At 45.2% G+C, this 26,218-nt stretch overlaps 1 protein-coding gene across 2 annotated transcripts in view; it reads right to left on the reverse strand.

The window, feature by feature from the left end:
• ddr2a (discoidin domain receptor tyrosine kinase 2a) overlaps positions 1–26,218 on the reverse strand; it is a 139,822-nt gene that overhangs the window by 20,651 nt on the left and 92,953 nt on the right. For both annotated transcript variants that reach the window (XM_055642301.1, XM_055642300.1), the window contains exons 6-11: positions 24,874–25,021; positions 19,653–19,758; positions 14,868–15,054; positions 8,654–8,897; positions 7,574–7,645; positions 2,549–2,685 (exon numbers count right to left, since the gene is read on the reverse strand). In XM_055642301.1, coding sequence (XP_055498276.1) covers positions 2,549–2,685; positions 7,574–7,645; positions 8,654–8,897; positions 14,868–15,054; positions 19,653–19,758; positions 24,874–25,021 — 894 coding nt within the window. The remainder of the gene's footprint in view (positions 1–2,548; positions 2,686–7,573; positions 7,646–8,653; positions 8,898–14,867; positions 15,055–19,652; positions 19,759–24,873; positions 25,022–26,218) is intronic.

The following is a 26,218-nucleotide window of genomic DNA, read 5'->3' on the forward strand; positions in this document are numbered from 1 at the left end:
TTTGTGTATGAAGCCCAAAATATTTTTTAAAATGTGTGCTTTGATCATGGGCAGATGCAGTAAAGTATTACAACTACATTAGCTGATGGAATACTCGCCTACATGGAAGTCTCTAAAGTGAAATCCAGTATAGATTTCCCCTTATCACTTGGGCCCACATGTGTCTCACAGGGACCCAAAATGCTCTTTAGCTCAATGTGCAGTTTTGTGATGTAGCTCTGTGCCAAATCTATCCTAAGCCTGCACATCAGTTGAGAAAACCAATAGGTTCTTCAATTGGCGTAAGTGATCCTAACTAGTGGGCAGAAAAACAATAATCCTCTGCATTTTTTTTTTGCTGCAGATCCTATCAAATCACTGGGAGTGCAAATGTGATGAGGATCTTGGAATCGGACTCAGAAGAAGCCACGATGATCTTCTCAATAATACAACGCTTGCTCTTTGAAATGCTGCCAAATTGATTGATGGCAATCTACATGACTCAAATGCCATCTGAATGATAGGTCCTGTCTCTTTTTAGGTATGTGGAGAATACGGAAAAAGGTCCTGCAGTCCACCAGGTCATGCTGACTTATCTATACTTATGACTTATCTGTACTCGCAAGAATTTAGAAGATTGAGGGGGGATCTTGTAGAAACTTACAAAATTCTTAAGGGGTTTGACAGGCTAGATGCAGGAAGATTGATCCCGATGTTGGGGAAGTCCAGAACAAGGGGTCACAGTTTAACGATAAAGGGGAAATCTTTTAGGACCGAGATGAGAAAAACATTTTTCACACAGAGAGTGGTGAATCTCTGGAATTCTCTGCCACAGAAGGTAGTTGAGGCCAGTTCATTGGCTATATTTAAGATGGGGTTAGATGTGGCCCTTGTGGCTAAAGGGATCAGGGGGTATGGAGCGAAGGCAGGTACAGGATACTGAGTTGGATGATCAGCCATCATCATATTGAATGGCGGTGCAGGCTCGAAGGGCCGAATGACCTCCTCCTGCACCTAATTTCTATGTTTCTATACTTGGCCCATTAAACCACATTTGGTCTGTAGCCTTCTATGCTTCGGTAATGCAAGTGGTTATGTCAGGCTATAAGGATTAGGATTCACAGGTACTATCGCAACGTTTAAGAAACATTTAGATAGGTACAAGGATAGGACCGGTTTAGAGGGATATGGGCCAAATGCAGTCAGAATTGGACTAATGTAGATGGGATATGTTGGTCGGTGTGGGCAAGTTGGGCCAAAGGGTCAATTTCCATGCTCTATGACTCTAGGATGCTTCCAAAATGTTGCAAAAGTACTTCACCACCATCTTCTCAAGCACCAGGTTTAAGATTCCAACTACATTCTGTCTGAAAATATTCCCCTTCAGATCTCCTCTGAACCTGCCTCGCCAACAGTCTGTCTGTCCCTTCCTTCTTTGTGTTTAAATAGTATGTGTTAAATGTATGTTTTTAGTGCTCTTTAGCTTGTTTTATGTGGGTGGTGGGGGAGGGGGTTGGGGGAAACGTTTTCTAATCTCTTACCTCGACGGAGATTCGATTTTATTTCCCGTATCGTGTCTCCAACTGCGCACTGACATCGAGGAGTTGGCAGCCTTTGCTGGAGACCAACTTTTGAGAGCTACTCCGCGGGTGCCTATGGGACTTTAACATTGCGGAGCGCGCGATCCCTTTGCCAGGGATCGACCTCGTAGCACCAACCATGGGTGCTTGCGGACTTACATCACGGAGCTCGCCGTCTTTGGTCAGAGAACGACATCGGGAGCTCCAAGCCGTGGGAGTTTCGATCGCCCTGACGGGGGAGCTTCGACCGCCAGCTGCGGGAGCTTTGATCGCCCTGACGGTTCGACTGCCCCGATCACGGGAGAAATAAAGAGGAAGAAGCTAGGACTTATTTCCCTTCCATCACAGTGGGGAATGCGGGGAATCTGCCGTGGTGGATGTTTATGTTAACTTTTATATAGTTGTGTGTCTTGTTGCTTTTTTTTCTCGTATGACTGTATGGTAATTTGCATATCACTGTTCCTTAATTGGTACACGTGACAATAAAAGACATTTGAAACCTTATAAGCCCTCTTGTTTTGGACACCCACACAAAGGGAAAATGATTCTTGATTCTTACCATCTCCCCTATATTTCCCCGTCATCATTTTCTATACATCAATAAGGTGCCCCATCCCCAGTCTCCTTTGCTCCAGGGAAAACAGACCTGGCCAATCCAATCTCTCCCAATTGGGATATGGCCCTGACACCATAAAATGCTGATGATGCACAATGCATTTGTGAGCAGAACTGGTCAATTAACTATGGTGAGCTGGTTTTCATCAGAACGCTAGATTCTGGTTAAAATGTCCACCACAATTATCCATCTGCCCTATTTCCATTGATGTTCACCAGACTATCACTCATTCCCACCATTCCCAATTCCCCCAATATCTGCTTCCCCTCTCATTAGTGGGTTGCGTTCCTTGACATCTATGATTACAGCCACCAGATCCTGTACAGAAGGGTTGGCAATGTGCGGATCCTAATACAGAGTCGGGGAAAGTCACCTTTTCCAGCATCTTCTGCCAAAACTGGCGCCACAAGATGATGACGATGATCGCGACCAGGATGAAAATAATAGCCACCAAGCATCCAATGAGGATTCGAGTGTTGCTGTCGTCCACTTTATGCATTGGGTTGATGTCTGAGGACACAATGGGGATTACACATGGCATCCGAGCAAGAATACAGCAAAACCTCAAGGCTAAATACCAAGCATGTACAACAGAGGTTTTTAATTATGACATGACAAGATGCCTGTATTAAAAAAAACAACGTTTTACTTTCGACTTCACTTTCGATTTTGTTGTATATATAGAAGGAATGGGTGACAAGTGATAGAAGCCTGACAAGTGATAGGTGGATATAGGTGAAGGGAGGTGGGGGTGGTGATAGGTAGATGATTGGATGAAGACCAGAGATGAAGAGACTAAAAGTGTGAGATAAGGTTGTAAAAGGTGCGAATTGTGAAGCCAGAGGAAGGAAGGAATATAGGTGGAAGGGACAGGGGGAGGAGGAAAGGGTGAAATATGTGCAACTCCAGGTGGGCCACAGGGAATAGAGGGGGGTGAGGAAAGGGGAGGAGTTGTTTGTAAGGTAGTTACCCAAAATTGGGGAATTCAATGTTCATACCGTGCAAAGAGTGGGAGTAAACGGGTCCTTTTCACAATGGCAGGCAGTGACTAGTGGGGTACCGCAAGGCTCAGTGCTGGGACCCCAGCTATTTACAATAATATATTAATGATCTGGATGAGGGAATTGAATGCAACATCTCCAAGTTTGCGGATGACACGAAGCTTGGGGGCAGTGTTAGCTGTGAGGAGAATGCTAGGAGGCTGCAAGGTGACTTGAATAGGTTGGGTGAGTGGGCAAATGCATGGCAGATGCAGTATAATGTGGATAAATGTGAGGTTATCCACTTTGGTGGCAAAAACAGGAAAGTAGACTATTATCTGAATGGTGACTGATTAGGAAAAGGGGAGATGCAACGAGACCTGGGTGTCATGGTACACCAGTCATTGAAAGTAGGAATGCAGGTGCAGCAGGCAGTGAAGAAAGCAAATGGTATGTTAGCATTCATAGCAAAAGGATTTGAGTATAAGAGCAGGGAGGTTCTAATGCAGTTGTACAGGGTCTTGGTGAGACCACACCACGAGTATTGCGTACAGTTTTGGTCTCCTAATCTGAGGAAAGACATTCTTGCCATAGAGGGAGTACAGAGAAGGTTCACCAGACTGATTCCTGGGATGACAGGACTTTCATATGAAAAAAGACTGGATAGACTCGGCTTGTACTCGCTGGAATTCAGAAGATTGAGGGGGGATCTTATAGAAACTTACAACATTCTTAAGGGGTTGGACAGGCTAGATGCAGGAAGATTATTCCCGATGTTGGGGAAGTCCAGAACTAGGGGTCACAGTTTAAGGATAAGAGGGAAGTCTTTTAGGACCGAGATGAGAAAATCATTTTTTACACAGAGAGTGGTGAATCTGTGGAATTCTCTGCCACAGAAGGTAGTTGAGGCCAGTTCATTGGCTATATTTAAGCGGGAGTTAGACGTGGCCCTTGTGGCTAAAGGGATCAGCGGGTATGGAGAGAGGGCAGGTACAGGATACTGAGTTGGATGATCAGCCATGATCATATTGAATGGCGGTGCAGGCTCGAAGGGCCGAATGGCCTACTCCTGCACCTATTTTCTATGTTTCTATGTTAGCTGGAAGCTACCCAAGCGGAATACGAGGTGCTGTTCCTCCAGTTTGCGTGTGGCCTCACTCTGGCAATGGACGCGGCCCGGGAGAGAAAGGTCATTGTGGGATTGAGTGGAAATATTAAAATGGTTGGCAACTGGGAGATCCAGCAGGCCTTGGCGGATTGAGCATAGGTTTTTGGTGAAACGTTCGCCTAGTCTATGCTTGGTCTCGCTGATGTAACGGAGGCCACATCAGGACCACCAAATGCAGTAGATGCATTCGATGTATATGCTTGATGGGAGTATATAAAATTATGAGGCATAGATAGAGTAGTCTGTCACAACCATTTTTCCCAGGATAGGAATGTAAAAGACTAAAAGACATTGTTTTAAGTTCAGAGGGGGAAAGATTAAAGGAGATGTGCGGGGCAAGTTTTTTTACACAGAGGGTAGTGTGTGCCTGAAACATGCTGCCAGAAGTGGTGGTGGAGGCAGATACGATAGCGGTGTTTAAGAGGCTTCTGGACAGGCACATTTACATGCAGGATAAGGAGGGATATGAATCACGTACAGGCTGAGGAGAATAGTTTATCTTGGCATTGTGTTAGGCACAGACATTGTGGGCTGGAGGAGTCTGTTCCTGTGCTGTACTGTTGTATGACGTCCCAGAATGAACCAATGAACCAAGGACACGGTCTTCCAACATTGGTCTTCAAAGAGAATGTGACACGATAAACACAGGCTCGGAAACAGAACAAGATTTGTGCGCCACATTGGCTGATTCATTAACTGGCAGCCGTTCAGGTCAGTAATTGAAATATATCCTGTTTGCGTTCTACAATCAGTGACAGTTAATCTCTTTGGAATGCGTGGCTATAAAAGTTTATTTCTTGCCGAGATGAAACCGAATGGAGTCGGTCAATTAGCTGGTTGGAAGTGGGTTTATACAAAATAGATCATGAATACTTTCAAGACAATTGTACTTGTATTTGACTCATCTCTAAGGAACTCGGGCTGAAACAGTTTTGGGTGCTTTTCATTGTGTAAATCTCAGTATATTGAAGCACACACGGACTGCTAGCTGATTGCTCTGGGGTACATCAAAGTACAGAGTAATAGCACAAATGCATTCAGGAATAGTGTGCGTACGTTCATCAACTCTTTGATAAACACAAAATGCTGGAGTAACTCAGCGGAACAGTCGGCATCTTTGGATGGAAGGAATGGGTGACGCTTCGGGTCGAGACTCGATTTAATCAATTCTTGGTCTGATTAATGCAGGCAACACCACCTCGTTATCTGAGGCCCTCGGGTGATAAATGTATGTAATGAGCCCAGTTTCAAGCCCTAATTGGTCTTCCATGCCATGGGCTATCCCTGCTCTATCTAGACTTATAGAGCTGGTTGTTTATAGGTTTCAGGTGAGAGGGGAAAAGTTTAATAGGAACCTGAAGGGCAATTTTTTTTAAAGCACACTGAAACACACACTGCGAACTGATTGCACTTTGGAGTACATCAACCTTTCCTATCCATGTTCCTGTCCGAATGTCTTTTAAATCTTAGATCTACCTCATTGGAGACCCTCGTTCTATCTTTAATCGACTTTGTGCACTAACGATTATTCCCGTTATCCTATATTTGGATGGCTCAATTTTATTCATGTATTGTCTTTCCGCTGACTGGTTAGCATGCAACAAAAGCTTTTCACCATATCTTGGTGCATATGTTAATAAACAAAACTAAAGTAAACTAATAGATAGTGCCTCAACAACCTTCTTTGGCAACCTGTTCCATAAACTCACTATCTTCCATGTGGAAAAAGTTGCCTCTCAGGTTCCTATTAAATCTTTCTCCTCTCACCTGAAACTTATAAGTCTAGTTAGAGCAGGGTCTTGGTCCATGGCATTGAAGTCTCGAGAGGGCTGGAACCTGGGCTCTTTACACAGATTTCGTACCTGCATTCATGCAGATCCCTTACATACACACACATCTCACAACACCAGAATGTTGTTGGGGCCTCAAATGATGTAAAACATTTAGAAAAGTATAAGGAAATAATGAAAATAGACACAAAAAGCTAGACAGCGGGACAGGCAGCATCTCTGAGGAAAGGGCATAGGTGACGTTTCGGGTCTAGACCCTCATTCAGACTGAGAGTCAAGCGAGAGATATAGACAATACAGAGAGATATAGAACAAATGAATGAATAAACATAGTTCATAATCTGTTTAACCCAAGAGTTTACATACTGGGGAAGCATGATGGGAAAAGTGGCCAACATAGGGGTCCGTTAAGGATGTTAGTGAAGCAGTGAATAGATTTATTATGGTGTTCAGGTTCCAAAGCACAGCTAGTTTAGTTGAAGCAAATATTGGGGGTAATAAAACTAATCAGTAGTACTGACATTTATGATTACCTATTTGTTATACAAAATGGGAAGAGTGGTGTACTGAGTAACAGGGAGCATAGGGTTAAAGATATCTCTCGGGAAAGACAAAGATGAAAGGTTACAGTGACATTGATCAATGATGACATTTAAAAATATATAGAATTCATGTGACCATTGTGCCACGAGAACAGATACAAGCTGTAGGTACTGCGAATCTTTGAAAGTGAACAAATCTTGGGGTTCTCTCAAAGTGTTTTTCAGTGCACACTGTTAAGGCCTTCAATAAACCGACTTGTTTGAGAGACTCACCACTGATCTATGTTTTATTTTGTGTCTGTGCCTATCTGAGTAAAGCCAGATACAGGGTACGGGTATAGCACAGAATTCCCTCCTACAGATGACCTGAGGTGACCTGCATTAACAGACGGAGAGATGATGGATGTGCTGACCTATTCCTGAATGCATTCACACTGCTCCTCAGTATTTTGAGGCACTGTTGGAGAAACTGGAAATTGAGTGATATTTATCCATGTAACAGAGAGGCTATTACATTTGTCAGTGGCCCAGCATAAAGTCACAGCAACTGCAGTTCCTACCAGATTAAAATAAAATACAAATAAATAAGTTAAAAAAAAGAATTTGTTGACATTTAAAAATAAATTGGTTAGGCATATGGATGAGAAGGGAATGGAGGGTTATGGTATGAGTGCAGGCAGGTGGGACTAAGGGAAAAAAGTTGTTTGGCACGGACTTGTAGGATCGAGTTTCGGCCTGTTTCCGTGCTGTAATTGTTATATGGTTATATGACATATCCTGGCACCAGCGATATCATTTTCTCAGCATGTGTGTATGTGATAAGGGAAATAAGACATCATTCTTTCGGAATATCTAATGGGGAGACAAGGCTTGTTTGAATGTGTTTGGAGGTCTTTAGCTGAATCCGTAGCTTCTTACCAATGTCACTGTGGGTTGTAGTGTCGATGTTCACTGTTGGGTGAACGCCCGAGTTGTTGTACATCGCAGTGTCTGCAAAGAGAAGAACAATCGTGCCATTGTGAAATCTTCTTATTTTATGAATTTCTTCGTTTTATTTACGATGCAAACGTAGCACCAGCAGTCAGATTTCACCTCTTGTCAGATCGAGAGATGTTTGTAGCGGCAGATTTCCATTGGGATCTGAATGAATCTCTGGAACTGATGCGCTACAATGCTGAGAACTACATTCACTCTGCATCTTTCCCTTTGCTCGACGGTTCAATAATTCCTTTGTCATCACGTGCCCCAAGATAGTTACATTATTTTTTCACATACGAATCAGTAACATTATTAATATTATCAGTAAGATAAGTGCAATGCGTCAACTACCTGCTGCACTTGAGATTTGCTAGATTGTATTTATGTATAGTATCTGATTTGATAGGATTGTTTGCCCCATCTCTTTTTACCTCTTCTCCCCTCCCCATCAGGCAAAATGTGAAAATACATACCTTCAGTTTCAGGAACAGTTTCTTCCCAGCTGTTATCAGGCAACTGAACCATCCTATCACCAACTATCCAGAGCGATCCTGACCTGCTATCTACCTCATTGAAGACCCTTGAACTATTTTTAATTAGATTACATTATCTTGCACCAAGCGTCATACCCTTTATGTACTCTGTTGACAATTGTAATCCTGTACAGTCTTTTCGCTGACTGTATAACACGTACTAAAAAGCTTTTCACTGTACCTTGGTACATTTAGAGATACAGCGTGGAAACAGGCCCTTCGTCCCACCGAGTCCACGCCGACCAGCGATCACCCTGCAAACTATCACTATCCTGCACACTAGGGACAATTTACAATTTTTAACAAAGCCAAATAACCTACAGACCTATATGTCTTTGAGGGAGCAGCTCTACCAGCTGCGTCACTGTGCTAAGGGTAATGTTAAGCAGCATCCAATGGGGGGGAAGAAATGTACTGTAGGAATCGCAAGGGAAAACAATACTGAAAGTTGAGACCAAAAGGAAAAAAAAAAATCACATGGCAATACCTGACTGGAAAGAAATTTCACTGAACAGCATCCACGTGTCAGCAAAGTAGAACTGGCATTTGATGGCACTTGCCATGCGCTGTTGCAGTGGAACGGTGACAAAGCGGGAGCTCGGATTGACGTCATCCAGAACCAGAACAGATGTGGCGGGGGTCGGCTCCCACTTCCCTGGTTCTGAGCGGAAGAAGCACTGCACTTCCCGGAATATCTTCACTGCCTTTGTGAACATGTTATTGCAATGGACCTGCAGTTAGCAAAGGGTAGGTTAAATCTCCACACAAAATCTAGTGCAAATAAGCACGCAGCATAACACAAGACATCTTGCTCTTTCACCCTTCCATTGACTCCATCTACGCTTCACGCTGCCTCGGCAAGGCCAGCAGCATAATCAAGGACCAGGTTCATCATGGTCACTCCCTCCTCTCCCCTCTCCCATCGGGCAAGAGGTACAGGTGGGAAAATGCATATATCCAAGGTCAGAGACAATTTCTTCCCAGCTGTTATCAGGCAACTGAACCATCCTATCATCAACTAGAGAGCGGGCCTGATCTACTATCTACCACATTGAAGACACTCGAGCTATCTTTAATTAGACTTTATCTTGTACTATACATAAAGGGCCTGTCCCACTGTACAAGATAATTCAAGAGTTTAAATAAAATCAAACTTGTGGTAAATACGTAGAATGTACGTAACGGCTACGTTGGAGCTCTTGGATGTCCCGTAGCGGCTCGTAATGCTAACAGCAGGTACTCGGGAAACGCGGTAACTCGTGAAGTTTTTTCAGCACTGTGAAAAATGTCCACGAGAGCCCCGCGTACCTACGAGTGGCTATTACCGTAATTCTCCGAGTTCGAATCAGGGGAAACTCGGGAGAACTCTTGAATTACCTTGTACAGTGGGACAGGCCCTTTATAACTTTTAACCTGGAGCTGTACACTGTGTACAGTTGTAATCCTCTGTAGTCTTTTTGCTGACTGTATAACAAGCAACAAAAAGCTTTTCACTGTATTCTGGTACACATGACAATAATAAACGAAACTTTCCAGAGATGCTGCCTGTCCCACTGAGTTCCCCCAGCATTTTGTGTCTATCTTCGGTTTAAACCAGCATCTACAGTTCCTTCCTAAACTAACCTGAAATTCAACTGCAAGCTAGTCAGTTGTGCATGTATCAACAATAGCTGACCAGAAGGCACTACAGAGAGTGGTGAGGACAGCAGAGAAGATTATCAGATCACCCCAACCTTCAATCCAGGACTTATACCCATCTCGCTGTCGCAAGAGAGCAACCAATATCATCAAAGACACCACCCACCCAGCACACAAACTGTTCACTCTCCTACCATCTGGCAAGCGCTACCGCAGCATGCGGAGCAAAACCACCAGATTCAAAAACAGCTTTTTTCCCTCAGGCCATCAGACTACTCAACACACTCAAGAAAATTCCATGAACATTTAACTTTAACTCAATGTCTGCAGTATGCTATTTGCACTTTTCTATATTGCACCTTTATTATTGCACTTTAATAACATACCTCAAAATTTTACTACAGTCTGGCACACTGTGAATATTTTAAATAATGTATATTGTGTATCTTATTGGTATATTGTCTGTCTGTGTTATAAATATTACTTGCACATTTGGAGTATGGGGAAACGCAATTTCAATCCAATTTATTTGAATTGACAATAAAGTTTACTTTGAACTTTGAACTTTGAACTTTGAATTGTTTCCACAGCATCTTAACATGGAACATAGAATGGTACTGCACAGAAACTGGCCCACAGTTTCTTAATGTTTTCAACTCGCTCATATTTTTTTTGTCACGCAGATGAGGCAGATGAGGCGTTACAGAATTTCATGATAGGGACTTTACGATAGGATCACAATCCACCCTCTTTCCCTGCCCGTAATGCTGGGATGGCCTACATTCCTAACAAGATTATTATTTTGGACACTCAAGGAACCGCCAAAGCTGGAATCTTGAGCAAAACATAAATTGCACATGGATAAGTTTGGAGGGATTTGGACCAAATGCAGGCAGGTGGGACTAGTGCAGCAGGGACATGTTGGCTGGTGCGGGCAAGTTGGGCCGAAGGACCTGTTTCCGCACTGTATCACTCTATGACTCCATGCACGAGGAACTCAAGTGGGTCAGGCGGCATCTGTGGAGGGACTGGACATGCAACGATTTGGGTTGGGACCCGGAGAAAGCACCTGAAGAAATCCCACGGGGTCACGGGGAGAACGTACAAACTCCGTACAGACAGCACCCAAGGTCAGGATTGAACTCGGGTCTCTGGCTCTGTAAGGCCGCAACTCTACTGATGCGCCACCGTGCAGCTCAATGTTAGCAAAAACTTGATAGCACTGGTGAACTAAAACCGGTGTGCAAATGTTCTCTTTTACCTAGTGTCTGGACACACTTCATTTTGTCCAGCTTATATGTTGGAGTTGGTTTTGTCCATTCCTCAGGACCGCTGATGAAAAATAATGTGCAGGAAACATAGATTAAGGCAATTGTCTTGTGGAAAACTATCTGGGTAGTCACTCTGTTCCAAGCTGTGTCAATTACCAGGTGGCGCCAGCAATAGCTGCCTCGCCAACAGTCTGTCTGTCTCTTTCTTCTTCATTGTTTTTTTAGTATGTGTTAAATGTATGTGTTCTGTGTTCTTTAGCTTGTTTTATGGGGGGGGGGGGGGGAGGGGGGGAAGGAGTTGGGGGAAACTTTTTCTAATCTATTACCTCGACGGAGATGCAATTTTTTTCCGTATCGTATCTCTGTCCGCATTGCGGCCTAACATCGAGGAGTTGGCGGCCTCTGCTGGAGACCGACTTCAAGAGCTCTACAGCGGGTGCCCGTGGACTTATCATCGTGGAGCCCGCGATCCCTTTGCCAGGGATCGACCTCTGAGCTCTGCCGCGGGTGCCTGCGGACTTTAACATCTTGGAGCTCGCGGTCTCTGTTTAGAGACCGACATCGGGAGCTCCAAGCCGCAGAAGCTTCGACCGCACCGACACGGGAGCTTCAACTGCCCTGACGCGGGGGCTTCGATCGCTCCAACGTGGGGGCTTCGACTGCCGGCTGCGGGAGCTTCGATCGCCCCAACGGATGGTTCCACCGCCCTGACCCCGGGAGAAAAATGAGGGAAGAAGATTAGACTTTATTGCCTTCCATCACAGTGAGGAATGTGGGGAATCCACTGTGGTGGATGTTTATGTTAACTTTTATATAGTTGTGTGGCTTGTTGCTTTTTTTGGTTTGGCTGTATGGTAATTCACACATCACTGTACCTTAATTGGTACACGTGACAATAAAAGACCTTTGAAACCTTTGAAATTAACTGTAGTTCTACACACTATACACATCTCATAACGTAACTGAAGCAAAATCAAATCCAGCTGTTTGTAATAAGTACTCTACTAACAGCGGTTATCATGTAACCACTTAAAAATGTAATTTTGTAATTAATGATGCTTAGGATTTAGTGAAGCTGAATTCTAATGATATATTATTGTGCAACGATTGAAGGGACTTTTGGTTCTTAAGTCAGGATCTGTCTGGGTATCGAATGTATTTTCAAAAGAAACTCCACTGGGAAAAGTTAACCATAGAGTAGGTATGTTGCAAAACCTACCTGAATCGTCGCTGAGAATCTGCCCCAGGCCGTGTGAGCGATTTTGGCGCTGTTTAGAGGGGGCGGGTTTAAAACGCGATTTTTACTAGGCTGTTCCAATCGAAGATGTTCAGCCTAGTAAATCATTAACGAAAAATCGCTGAAAGACCCCGTCGCAAAAGGTATTATTAGTTTTATAGGCCTCGAATAATAGTTATAATAGTTTTATAATCACTCTCTCAACCCGCGACCTCTCGCAGCCCCAGGGTTTTATAAAGAAGCTTTACAATTAAAGGTATGTACCTTATTTTTACATTAAAAGGGGCTTCTTAAGACCCCTTTATACAAAGTTTACTATAGCAAGTAGTTCATTTTGGGCTCTTTATATCCCGCAGTATTTTTCTGGGCATTTGAGGGCACAAATCCAGCGCAATGTGAACGTTCTAAACCAGCGCGTTCACAGGAACCCACTAGAAAGCTGATTTAAAATGGACTTACAGCAATTGAACACTAAATTCCTTCCATTTGGCCTATAAATTGATGTAAATGAGATTTTAAAATCATGTTTTATTGTGAATTATTTGTGAATATTATTTGGACACTTAGGCTATTTAAAAATGTTAATCATTTATTAAGAAATGGATAGATGTTTAGATCTAGTAAATTGAAGTTTGAAATTAGCTACAATTGGGTAACTAACTAATTATATGCTTTAATGTCATCCAAGTAAGATTATTTTATATTTGTTTCAGAATGTTTCAATCTATGATAACTGAAAATTTCATTCAGTTCTCTTAATTTTTAAGAAGGTTATGGGCTTTTGACTGTCCATGATCACAGCTTTTTTGTTATGTCCATAGAAAATCAATAGGGAACAAGATGCTAATTTCCGAGTATGAAAATGGCCATAACGTTTTTATTACTTGAGATATGAAAGTGAATTAGGTGTCAAATTAAACTTCTTTTTATGCTTTATCTGATGGGATAAATTGCAGACTTGATTTTTTAAATCTCAAAATGTTGTAACATTGCTACATAGAGTCATACAACACTTCGGCCCAACTCGCCCATGCCAACCAAGATACCCCATCTACGCTAATCCCACCTGCCCGCGTTTGGCTCATATCCCGCTAAACCGTTCCAATCCATGTACCTGACCAAATGTTTTTTAAATGTTGTTACAGTACTGCAGAGTGTTTAGTTTAGTTTAGTTTGGATATACAGCATGGAAGCAGGCCCTTCGGCCCTCTGAACCTGTGCTGACCGATGATCACCTGTACACTAGTTCAGTCCTACACACTAGGGATAATTTAAAGAAGCCAATTAACCTACAAACCCACACGTCTTTGGGATGTGGGAAGAAATCGAAGCACAAGGAGGAAACTCACGTCATCACGGAGAACATAGAAACTCCATACAGGCAGAACCCCTAGTCAGGATTGAACCCAGGTCTCTGGTGCTGTAAGGCTGCAACTCTACCGCTGCGCCACCGTGCCGCCCTACTGCACCACCCTACTGTGCCACGAGTCAACGCCATCAATGCAAATGATGGTGTTAAAACTGCAATGTAAAATGGTGGGAGTTACAGGTCCTAGACAATCCTTGCTGTTAAAGCCTCTCATTTAGAAATGTTTTGCTTAACAAGTATTTTGAGCCCAAGAACAGCGTCTGTTGGGGACCTTGGCTTTTTACCCAACCGAAGAACTTTGGAAATCATTGGATTGAAAATTATGTGCAGGAATGAACTACAATTATATAAATATAATCATTTCAGCTGTTATTGAACCTCAAAAGGAAGTAACAATTTATTTATTTTACAATAGTACCAAACTGTACTTTAAAGACAATGGGAACATTGAGTTTGTTTAGAAATAATGGTTACCCCTGCGTATCATGTTAAAAAAAGTAGAGAGACCAGATGTGCCGTTATTTTTAAAGAACCCTTGGATGGATGGAGGGATGGTGGGAAGGCAGTAGGGATGGATGGGTGGATGGAGAGAGGGATGGAGAGAGGGTTGGAGAGAGGGTTGGAGAGAGGGTTGGAGAGAGGGATGGAGAGAGGGATGGAGGGGATGGATGGAGAGAGGGGTGGAGAGATGGATGGAGAAAGGGATGAGGGGATGGATGGAGAGAGGGGTGGAGTGATGGATGGAGAGAGGGATGAGGGGATGGATGGAGAGAGGGATGAGGGGATGGATGGAGAGAGGGATGAGGGGATGGATGGAGAGAGGGGTGGAGTGATGGATGGAGAGAGGGATGAGGGGATGGATGGAGAGAGGGATGAGGGGATGGATGGAGAGAGGGATGAGGGGATGGATGGAGAGAGGGATGAGGAGATGAATGGAGAGAGGGATGAGGGGATGGATGGAGAGAGGGGTGGAGTGATGGATGGAGAGAGGGGTGGAGTGATGGATGGAGAGAGGGATGAGGGGATGGATGGAGAGAGGGATGAAGGGATGGGTGGATAGGGACGGATGAATAGATTGAGAGTTGGATGCATGGAAGTTTGGATGCAGGGATGGAGGGAGGAATGAGTGGAGTAAATGAATGAATGGGAATCAAGACAGATTCACTGATTATTGAGAAATTTGCACCTTCATTGCAGTGAAATTCCGGATGCGATCAAACTCAAACAAGATCTCCACGAATCCATTTTCAAAGCTGTCGTTCCGCCATCCTAAGTAGTCATATCCTGGCCACACGTTATAGACGTGACTCTGGGTGAAATCGTCCAAACCCCAGACGCCGTCTGTCATCTGCCCGAGTCCTTCGGAAACCATCCTAAGAACAAAGGAACGTGAAGGAGGTTTTGAAGAACGGTCCCGACTCGAAATGTCACCCATTATCTGCAGAACATTCTGTACTAATTCCTGCTGATTTTCAATGTAACTTTCTCACCATTTCCAGAGGACACAGTACTTGGCTCCAGCAACACAAGGAACAGGCAGGAATGAAAAGGAATATGATGCAATGGACAAATTATCTGCTTAATTTAGATTTAGTTTAGAGCAAAGAAACCCACTGAGTCCACGCCGACCATCAATCACCCGTTCACACTAGTTACATGTTATCCCACACTCTCATCCACTCCCTACACACTAGGGACAATTTACAACTAACCTACACACCCGCACGACTTTGGAAAGGGAGAGGAAACCGGAGAACTGGAGGAAACCCATGTGGTCACAGGGACAGTGTGCAAACTCCACACAGACAGCATCCAAGGTCAGGATCGAGCCACGGTCTCTGGCGCTGTGAGGCAGCAGCTCCAGCAGCTGCACCATTGAACACATCAAAGCACATTTAAACATATCACTGAAGAAGTGTTCCAAACAAAAACATCACCTATCTATGTTCTCCAGGGATGCTGCCTGGCCCGCTGAGTTACTCCAGCACTTTGTGTATCTTTTGGTAAACCAGCATCTGTAGTTATTTGTTTCTACATTAAAGCATATGTTAGATAGAAACAAGGAACTGCAGATGCTGGCTTACACAATGTATGTGTGTCCCCGTGCGTGCGTGTCCGTCAGGAACACAAAATGCTGGAGTCATTCAGCGGGACAGGCAGCATCTTATCAGAACATGGATCAGTGATGTTTTGGGTCAGGACCCTTTGTCAGAATAATAGAGATGGAATGGGTGGCGTTTCAGGTCGAGAATCTTCTTCAGATTCGACCCGAAACGTCACCCATTCCTTCTTTACAGAGATGCTTCCTGTCCCGCTGAGTTACTCCAGCATTTGTGTCTGTCTTCAGTGTGAGTCACAAGAAGGGTCCAGACCCGAAACGTCACCTATCAATTTTAGCCAGAGATGCTGCCTGACCCGCTGAGTTACCCCAGCACTTAGTGTCTATCTTTGGTGTGAACATTCAACTCTCCAATTTTAGGCAACTAACCAACTACCCTTTCACTTACCCCCCTCCCTCCCTCCCCAAACTCTTTTCTCTCCCCCTCCCTTCCATGTGCCCTGAAAGTGCTCCCCCTTTCCCCTTTGCACTATCCCTTTCCACACATATCTCTACCTCACAATTCGGGCCTCTTCTCTCCTTTTCTCACTTCACGCTGCCTCGGCAATAGCCAGCAGCATTATCAAGGACGAGTCATACCATGGCCTCTCCCTCTTCTCCCCTCTCCCATCAGGCAAAAAGGTATAAACGTGTGAAAACGCATACCTCCGGATTCAGGGACAGTTTCTTCCCAGCTGTTATCAGGCAACTGAACCATCCTACCACAACCAGAGGGCAGTTCTGAAGTACTATCTACCTCATTGGCGACCTTCGGAATATCCTTGATCAGACTTTGCTGGCTTTACCTTGCACTAAACGTTATACCCTTATCATGAGGACTAACCTTAATCTGAGGAAAGACATTCTTGCCATAGAGGAAGTACAGAGAAGGTTCACCAGACATTCCTGGGATGGCAGGACTTTCATATGAAGAAAGACTAGATAGACTCGGCTTGTACACGGTGGAATTCAGAAGATTGAGGGGGGATCTTATAGAAACTTATAGAAACTTACAAAATTCTTAAGGGGTTGGAAAGGCTAGATGCAGGAAGATTATTCCCGATGTTGGGGAAGTCCAGAACTAGGGGTCGCAATTTAAGGATAAGAGGGAAGTCTTTTAGGACCGAGATGAGAAAATCATTTTTTACACAGAGAGTGGTGAATCTGTGGAATTCTCTGCCACAGAAGGTAGTTGAGGCCAGTTCATTGGCTATATTTAAGAGGGAGTTAGATGTGGGCCTTGTGGCTAAAGGGATCAGGGGGTATGGAGAGAAGGCAGGGATGGGATACTGAGTTGGATGATCAGCCATGATCATATCAGATTCAGATTCAGATTCAATTTTAATTGTCATTGTCAGTGTACAGTACAGAGACAACGAAATGCATGTCGAATGGTGGTGCAGGCTCGAAGGGCCGCATGGCCTACTCCTGCACCATTTTTCTATGTCTCTATGTTTCTATGTACCTATACACTGTAAATGGCTTGATTGTAATCATGTATTGTCTTTCTACTGACTGGATAGCACGCAACAAAAGCTTTTCACTGTACCTCGGTACAATAAACTAAATTGAACTTAAGGGCCTGTCCCACTTACGCGACCTTTACAGGCCAGTACTCGTCATAGGTCGCTGAAATTTTCAACATGTTGAAAATTCAGGGGCAACCAGAACTCTCCACCTCTGCTGTACAAGATGCACTGAGCAAGGTGAATGAGCGCAAAGCTGCCGGCCCCGATGGCATCCCTGGCCGGGTGCTTAGGGCATGTGCTGGACAACTATCCCCAGTCCTCGCCGACATTTTCAATCTCTCACTGGCCCAGGTGTTGTCCCCACTTGTCTCAAGACATCAACCATCGTGCCAGTGCCCAAACAGTCAGCTACAGGGAGTCTCAACGATTTCCGCCCAGTGGCACTCACCCCTGTCATTGCAAAGTGCTTTGAGCGGCTGATCTTGGCTCACCTCAAAGCCAGCCTCCCCCCCACACTGGACCCCCACCAGTTTGCCTACCGGACCAACAGGTCTACAGAGGATGCCATATCGGCGGCCCTACACTCTGTTGAAACTCCAAGCTGATCAAAAAGGCACAGCAGCGCCTTTACTTCCTGAGGAGGCTCAAGAAAGCCCACCTGTCCCCCCAGATCCTGACCAACTTTTACCGCTGTACCATAGAGAGTATCCTGACCACCTGCTTCACGGTATGGTACAGCAGCTGCACTGCTGCGGACAGGAAGGCACTACAACGGGTGGTGAAAACCGCGCAGCACATCATCGGTGCCCCGCTCCCTGCCATGGATGCCCTCCACCGAAAACGGTGTCTGAGACGGGCCGGGAAGATCATCAAAGACCCCTCACACCCCAACCATGGACTGTTTGCCCTCCTCCCATCAGGGAGGCGGTACAGGAGCCTCAGGTCACGTACTAGTAGGATGAGGAACAGCTTCTATAACAACACAATCACACTGCTGAACTCGGAGTCCCGCCGATAGATTTCTCTGGTCCCTCCGTCCCCTTTGTTTAATCATTCTGTATTTCCTGATTATTCTGTATCTTCCCTCTTTCTATTTTTTTTGTTTTTCTTTATGTACAACTACTACGGACTGACGCAAAACTGCATTTCGTTGTACTGATACTTGTATTTGTGCGATGACATTAAAGTTGAATTGAATTGAATTGAATTGAAAGACGCTACGACTCTTTGGCAACCTCGCACCACCGTAGGAAACCTCTCACAACCGTGGTCATGAGAGGTCTCCAAAGAGTCGTAGCATCTTTCAACATGTTGAAAATTTCGGCGACCTATCACGGGTGCCGGCAGTCACCTGCAAAGGTAGCGTAAGTGGGACAGGCCCTTAAGTCTCCTTTTTATTCCTGACAACCTCACCGGTATCCTGTCTGAAGAAGGGCTCTAACCTGCAGCATCACCTATTCATTTTCTCCAGAGATGCAGCCTGGGCCACTGAGTTACTCCAGCACTTTGTTTCTATCTTCCACCTATCACTCGCCAGGTTTTGTCCCACCTCCACCTCTCTTCCAGCTTTCTCACCCCACGACAAACAGTCTGGAGAAGGGTCCCAACCCGAAACGTCACCTATCCATGTCCTCCAGAGATGCTGCCTGACCCGCTGAGTTACTCCACCACTCTGTGTCTATTGCTGCAAAGTCTTCACAGATAAATGGCTCCAGATTCGAAATAATGCAGAAGAAGTGCGTGGTCTTCATTCATCAGGGACTTATATCTGAGGAACTAATAATAGTCTTGGCTGATTTACAATGTTTGAATAGTTTTAGTTTATTTATACATTGAGCTCCTTGTGCCTAAGAGTTTGAATGGTGTTAATGAATGTTTTGTTTGTGAGTGCTTCTTGACACTGGAAGAACTTAGGGTTCTGTAACTTTGTTAGACTCATTGCTCGGGGATTGTATTGAAAAGTAGAAACGGGAATTTCAGAGGCAAAGAAGTTCTAATCTTAGCCGTTGTATTAATTTTTAATGAAATGGGTGGAATAAAGAGCTAATGTCACATTGTTGAGGAGCGAAGGGTATCCTACTTTAGACTTTAGGACCTTTGGCCCACTGAGTCCGCACCGACTAGCGATCCAACACTAACACCACCCTACACACGAGAGACAATTTACAATTTGCTTAAGCCAATTAACCCACAAACCTGTATGTCTGTGGAGTGTGGGAGGAAACGGTGGCACCCGGAGAAAACCCACGCAGGTCACGGGGAGGACGTACAAGCTCTGTACAGACAGCGCCCGTAGACAGGATCGAACCCGGGTCTCTGGCACTGTGAGGCAGCAACTCTACCGCTGCACCACTGTACCGCCCATCAATAAAATATATAATAAATGAATAACATAATCAATTACCTTGAACTGATTGCACCATCGTAGACCGAATCATTCAAATAAACTGTGGGGTTCTTGGAGGAGAATATTTGGTGGCCCACTGGACAGTTGTAAGACACAAGACCATCTGTAGAACGACACAAACCAGTCACATCAGAGATACACCATCCGCAGTTCATCTACTGTAATTTATCTAGTTTGACTCATTATGCACATTTCATTTGCCCCATCCACCAATTTGTATGGGACTTTAATCCAAATAAGTCTTGCTTTGAAATCCATTTGAGAACCAGACAGAAGTCTAGCTCAAAGATAGACACAAAATGCTGGAGTAACTCTGCAGGTCAGGCAGCATCACTGGAGAACATGGACAAGTGACATTTCGAATCAGGCCCCTTTTTCAGACTCATAGTGGAGAGAAAAGACCAGGACGTCAAAACTGGCAACAGATGACCTCAGGCAAATGCGTACATTCCCTGATGGGCACATTGTTGGCTAGGGATGGTATGATTCTAAGAGGTATACATTGTTGCGAATTGTGGACTGGTTAATTTACTTTGGTGGAGGTAGGGGTGGGGGCAAAGGGGGGGGGGGAGATGATATATTGTATTCTGTCTGCGCGAGGCAGGAAGGGGTGGAAATGGGAAGATGTGAATGTGGTGGGATGATATTGGAGGTGGTGAAAATGTCGGAGGATTTTGTGTTGTATGCAACGGCCGGTGCGGTAAAGGTGAGGACTAGGAGGACACTATCTCTGCTGCGAGCGTGGGGCAGGGGAGCTAGAGTGGAGCTGTGGGGTACCGAGGAGATACGTGTGAGGGCCTTATCTATGATGGAAGAAGGGAACCCCTGTTCCCTGAAGAATGAGGACCTCTCGGATGTCCTGGTAATGAGCACCTCATCTTGGGTGCAGATGTGGTGTAGATGGAAGAATTGTAAGGGAGAAGTAGGGGATCAAATCTTTGCAGGAGGCAGGGTGAGAGGAAGTATAGTCTAGATAGCTGTGGGAGTTAGTAGGTTGGTGATGGGATCACATTGGAGGTGACGGGAATGTCACAGGATGATGTGTTGGATGCGGAGGCTGGTGGGGAGAAAGGTAAAGACCAGGGAAACTCTGTCCTTGTTGCATCTGTGGGGAGGGGGAGTGAGGGCAGAACTACGGGACACAGAGGAGACACAGGTGTGGAATCCATCTATAACAGAAAGAGTGAAACCACATTAATAAAGAATGAAGACATCTTGGATGTATGGAAAACCTCATCCTGGGAACAGCCGAACTGAAGCTAAATTAGTGTCATAACTTCAAACTAAATTAATGTCATAGAATGATACAACATGGAAACAGTTCCTTGGGCTAAAGATGCCCCGTCTACACTGTTCCCAGCTGCTCCCATTTGGCCCATAACCCACTAAACCTTTCCTATCCATGTACTTTTCCAAATGTCTTTTAAATGTTGTTATTGTACCTACCTCAACTATCTCCACGGGCCATATGTGCACTCTGTGAAGAAGGGTCTCAACCTGAAATGTCACCCGCTCCTTCTCGCCAGAGTTCCACTGAGTTACTCCAACATGTTGTGTCTATCTTTGGTGTAAACCAGCATCTGCAGTTCCATCCTACCCTCTCGGAGAGGATCTCTCCCCTCTCACAATAACCTATGTCCTCTGGTTTTTGGTGTGTCAGGTCAGGGGGAGTTTCCCCCTCCGCCACGGGTACCATGTAACCCCGTGCTACCTGCTCCATGGTCGGGTAGTCGGCGACTAAACCGTCTCCCCCACCTGGTTTTCCAGGTGAGGAGGGGGCTGTGGACCCCCAGTAGGACCAAAAACAAGACCCGTCAAAGGGCGGATGAGCTCCTAGCGAGCCAACGGCCATCCACACTTCAGTAGAAGTTGCGATCACTGTCGTACATGGCATTGTAAGGCACTGATACTTTCAACGATGATGGTGATGATGCTCTGTTTTTTTGATTCCCCTACTCTGGATAAAAGACTGTACTCTATCTACTCTCCTCGTGGTCTTATACACCTCTCTAAAACCCCCCCACATCTTCCTGCACTCCAAGGAAGAACGTTCTAATGAAGAATGTTCAATGTGAAAGATGAACTTTTCCCTCCACAGATGCTGCCTGACCTGCTGAGTATCTGTCGCATTGAAGCCAGCTTTCCAGCCTCTACACTTATTTGTTCTGCAGAAGCAATCCATTTAGAAGATTGCTCTGGGTTTATCCTGAGGATGTAATAAAACAGCATGTAAATGTAACTGCTTCCTTCCTTTGTATAGGAAGGAAAGCAGATGCTGATTTAAACCGAAGATAGACACAAAAAGCTGGAGTAACTCAGAGGGACAGGCAGCATCTCTGGAGAGAAGGAATGGGTGACGTTTCGGGTCGAGGCCCTTCTTCAGACTGAAGAACTGAAGAAGGGTCTCGATCCGAAACGTCACCCATTCCTTCTCTCCAGAAATGCTGCCTGTCCCTCTGAGTTACCCCAGCATTTTGCTTCCTTCCTTCGTTAACAATCCCTAAATCAGGGCGAAAAAAACAAAACCAAGTATTCTTGTGATTGTGACTCACTTTGTAATCCACTCTGCTGCCAACCCACAAGATTTCAGTAGCCTTGAGGTTTGCATCCAGAAGAAAGCTTGGCCTTTGTTTAAATCCCGAGGGAGAATGGTAGTCACATTTGTTTACAGTCAGTCTGAATCTCTTTTTCTTTAGGAGTGTGACAGCGTGGAAACTGTGCAGCTTTCACAACCTCTGCTGACGGAGGTTTCCAAAGTGTGAAATACGATTTAGCACTGCATGGTAGTACAGGGGACTGGCTGGTCAGAGAGAACAATGTGTGGGAAGGAACTACAGATGCTGGTTTAAATCAAAGATAGACACAAAACGCTGGAGTAACTCAGAGGGCCAGGCAGCATCTCTGGACTGATGTCACCTATTCCTTCTCTCCAGAGATGTTGCCTGTCCCACTGAGTTACTCCAGCATTTTGTGTCTATCCAGGGTCAGAACATCAGCAGCTTTGGGGCTACAGTTAAAGCCATAATAAGTCCATAAGACCAAAGACCTGAATAAGGTCGTTCGGCCCATCGAGTCAGCTCCGCCATTCAATCGTAGAGTCATACAGCGTGGAAACAGGCTCTTCGGCCCAACTTGCCTGTGCCGACTAGCATGCCCCACACTAGTCCCATCTGCCTGCATTTGGCCCATATCCCTCTAAACCTTTCCTATCCATGTACCTGTCCAAATGTTGTGATAGGACCTGCCTCAACTACCTCCTCTGGCAGCTCGTTCCATATACCCACCACCCTTTGTGTAGAATGTTGCCTCTTAGGTTCCTATTAAATCTTTCCCCTCTCACCTCACACCAATGTCCACAGTTTCGTGATTCTCCTGCTTTGGGGAAAGTACGCTGTACATTAATAGGGCTGTCCCACTGTACGAGCTAATTCAAGTTCTCCCGAGTTTCCCCTGATTCAAACGTGGAGATTTACGGTAATAGCCGCTCGTAGATACTCGGGGCTCTCGTGGACATTTTTCAACATGTTGAAAAATCTTCACGAGTCTTCCCGAGCTTACCGCGTTTCCTGAGTACCTGCCGTTAGCGTTACGAGCCGCTAAGAGACGTCCCCGAGCTCCGACGTACATTCTACGTACTTACCACGAGTTTGATTTTTTTTAAACTCGGGAGAGCTCTTGGGTAAACTCGTACAGTGGGACAGGCCCTTTACCCTCTCTAAACCTCTGTATGATCACCCCTCATCTCCCTAAAAGTTCTTGGACTGACCCAAGAACAGCCTAGAGTCCGACACTGCTCAACCTTTCCCTATAGCTCAGGCCCTCAAACCCTGGCAACATTCCCGTAAAGCTGATCTATTTTTCCCTCTCAACCCTATTCTCCGACCTTCTCCCTGGAATCTTTGGCCCCTTGCTGATCATGAACCTATCTGCCTTAAAAAATACCCAATGACTTGGCTTCCACTGCCATCTGTGGCATTGAATTCCACAGATTCACCACAATGAATCATTTCATTTCATTTCATTCTGGCTAAAGATATTCCTCCTCATCTAGAAAGGCAATTCAACATTCTCGTCGTTAAAGGCAACTTCATAAAATATATTTAATCATTTTCTCCACGTTTGGGGAGAGACTGGATGAACGATGAATAATTTTTGTTACTTAAAATCAAAGCATATAAAAGCAAGAATGGGTATATTTTTAAAACTTCTTTTCCAAATGTGCACTGCAAGGTCTCACTAAATTGGTTTATGGCTCAATTTGAAGAAGGGACTTGACCAGAAATGTCACCTATTCCCTTCCTCCAGAGATGCTGTCCGACGCGCTGAATTACTCCAGCATTTTGTGTCTATCTTATGGTGATCTGCATTGTGTAGATAGTGTGGATAAGTTCACCTCTTTATATTATTTGCAGTGATTTTCACATATCTCTCCTTTAATACCATTCCTTAGTGTTAAAAGCTCATCTCTCCCTGTATATGTACGTCACCTCCTCAACTCTAGGGGTAGCAATGTGGCATAGTGGGTAGAGCCGCAGACTCACAGCACCAGAGACCCGGGTTCGATCCTGACCACGGGTGCTGTCCGTGTGTGGAATTTACCCATTCTCCCTGCGACCATGTGGGTTTCCTCTGGGTTGCAGGTTAATTGGCCCTCTCTAAATTGTCCCTTGTTTAGAAGTGAGTGGTAGAACTTGAGGGGAATTGATAACAATGTGCGGGGAAAAAATGTAGATTAGAGTAGGATTAGTGTCAATGGGTGGTTGATGGTCAGAACATATAGACACAAAATACTGGAATAACTCAGCGGGTCAGGCAGCATCTCTGGAGAAAAGGAAGAGGTGACATTTCAGATCTTCAGATGGTTAGCGTGGAATCGGTGTCCCAAGTGGTCTGTTTCCATGCTTTAGTTTAGTTTAGTTTAATACTTAACTGCCCTGTGTGCGGAGGTACAGTGAAAAGCTTATTTTGTTGCGTGCTATCCAATCCGCATAAAGACTGTACCTGAGCTTGCAACCAAGCTGTCCACAGTGTATCTCTCTATCTGTATCTCAGTATAATCTTTCCAAGTCCCGTCTCCCCACCCACCCTCTCATCTACACACTGCCCATTTGAATGTGTAAGTCTGGGTGATTGGCTGGGTAGTTTGGGATTTAAAGGTCTGATTCGATGGGCAATAGACAATAGGTGCAGGAGTAGGCCATTCGGCCCATTCACTTACCTAACCATTCACATCCATAGAGTTCCACTCTCATACACACACTCATTGAGTGATCAGTAATTGGTATGAACCTGACAAATCGAGCTATCATTGGAGGCTCCAGATCCCTCAACACTGGATCATACGGGTTGACATTTCCTTCAATTATCTGAAGAAGAAGAAAGCATGAGACAATTAAATGGCAATAATACAATACAATACAATATGATACAATACCTTTTATTTGTCATTTGAACCTCACATGAGGTTCAAACGAAATTTGGTTTCTGCAGCCATACAAGAAAAGAACCAAGACACACACCAACACAATTTACACAAACATCCATCACAGTGAGTCTTCTCCTCACTGTGATGGAAGGCAAAGTCTTGTCTCTCCTCTGCTTTCCATTCCTCTCCCAAAGTCGAGGTCAAAGCCCCCGGCGGGCGCTAGCAAGTCCCACGGCCACTCAAAGCCACGCCGGGCGATGTAAGGCCCTGCCCCGGGACTTGGTGTTGGAGCCCCCGGCGGGCGCTGGCAAGTCTGCGGCAAATCCACAGCTCCGCAGCTCCACAGGCTCCGTGACTTGAGCCTCCAGGTCGTTCCGGTTGGAGGCCGCTCCACGGCGCTAGGCCCCAACGGCAACGGAGACCCGACAGGGACAAGGTCGGGTCTCCATGCAGGGAAGAGATTTAAAAGTTTCCCCCACCCCCCACATATACACATTTAAAAACCCGCTACAAACTAAACCCTCAACAGGACAAAAAAATAAAAAATACACAGACAGACTGCAGAGGCCACTGCGATGTTGGTCGCGCCGCCCCACGCATCACTTTTCAATAGACAATAGGTGCAGGAGGAGGCCATTCGACCACTCGAGCCAGCACCGTCATTCAATGTGATCATGGCTGATCATCCCCAATCAGTACCCCGTTCCTGCCTTCTCCCCATATCCCCTGACTCCGCTATCTTTAAGAGCCCTATCTAGCTCTCTCTTGAAAGCATCCAGAGAACCTGCCTCCACCGCCCTCTGAGGCAGCGAATTCCACAGACTCACAACTCTCTGTGAGAAAAAGGGTTTCATCGTCTCCGTTCTAAATGGTTTGCTCCTTATTCTTAAACTGTGGCCCCTGGTTCTGGTTTCCATGTGCTAAGTCAGGAGGAGTGTGGCTCGGGGGTGGTATGGGGGGTGATGTGGGGGGGTGGTGTGGGGGGATAGTGTGGGGGGGGTGATGTGGGGGGGTAGTGTGAGGGGGTGGTGACAGGACAAAAAGCTGGAGCAACTCAGCAGGACAGGCAGCATCTCTGGAGCGAAGGAATGGGTGATGTTTCGTATCGAGACCCTTCTTCAGACTGAAGTCAGGCGAG

This window comes from Leucoraja erinacea, chromosome 10 (genome assembly GCF_028641065.1).
Source record: "Leucoraja erinacea ecotype New England chromosome 10, Leri_hhj_1, whole genome shotgun sequence".
Taxonomy (NCBI): Eukaryota; Metazoa; Chordata; class Chondrichthyes; order Rajiformes; family Rajidae; genus Leucoraja; species Leucoraja erinaceus.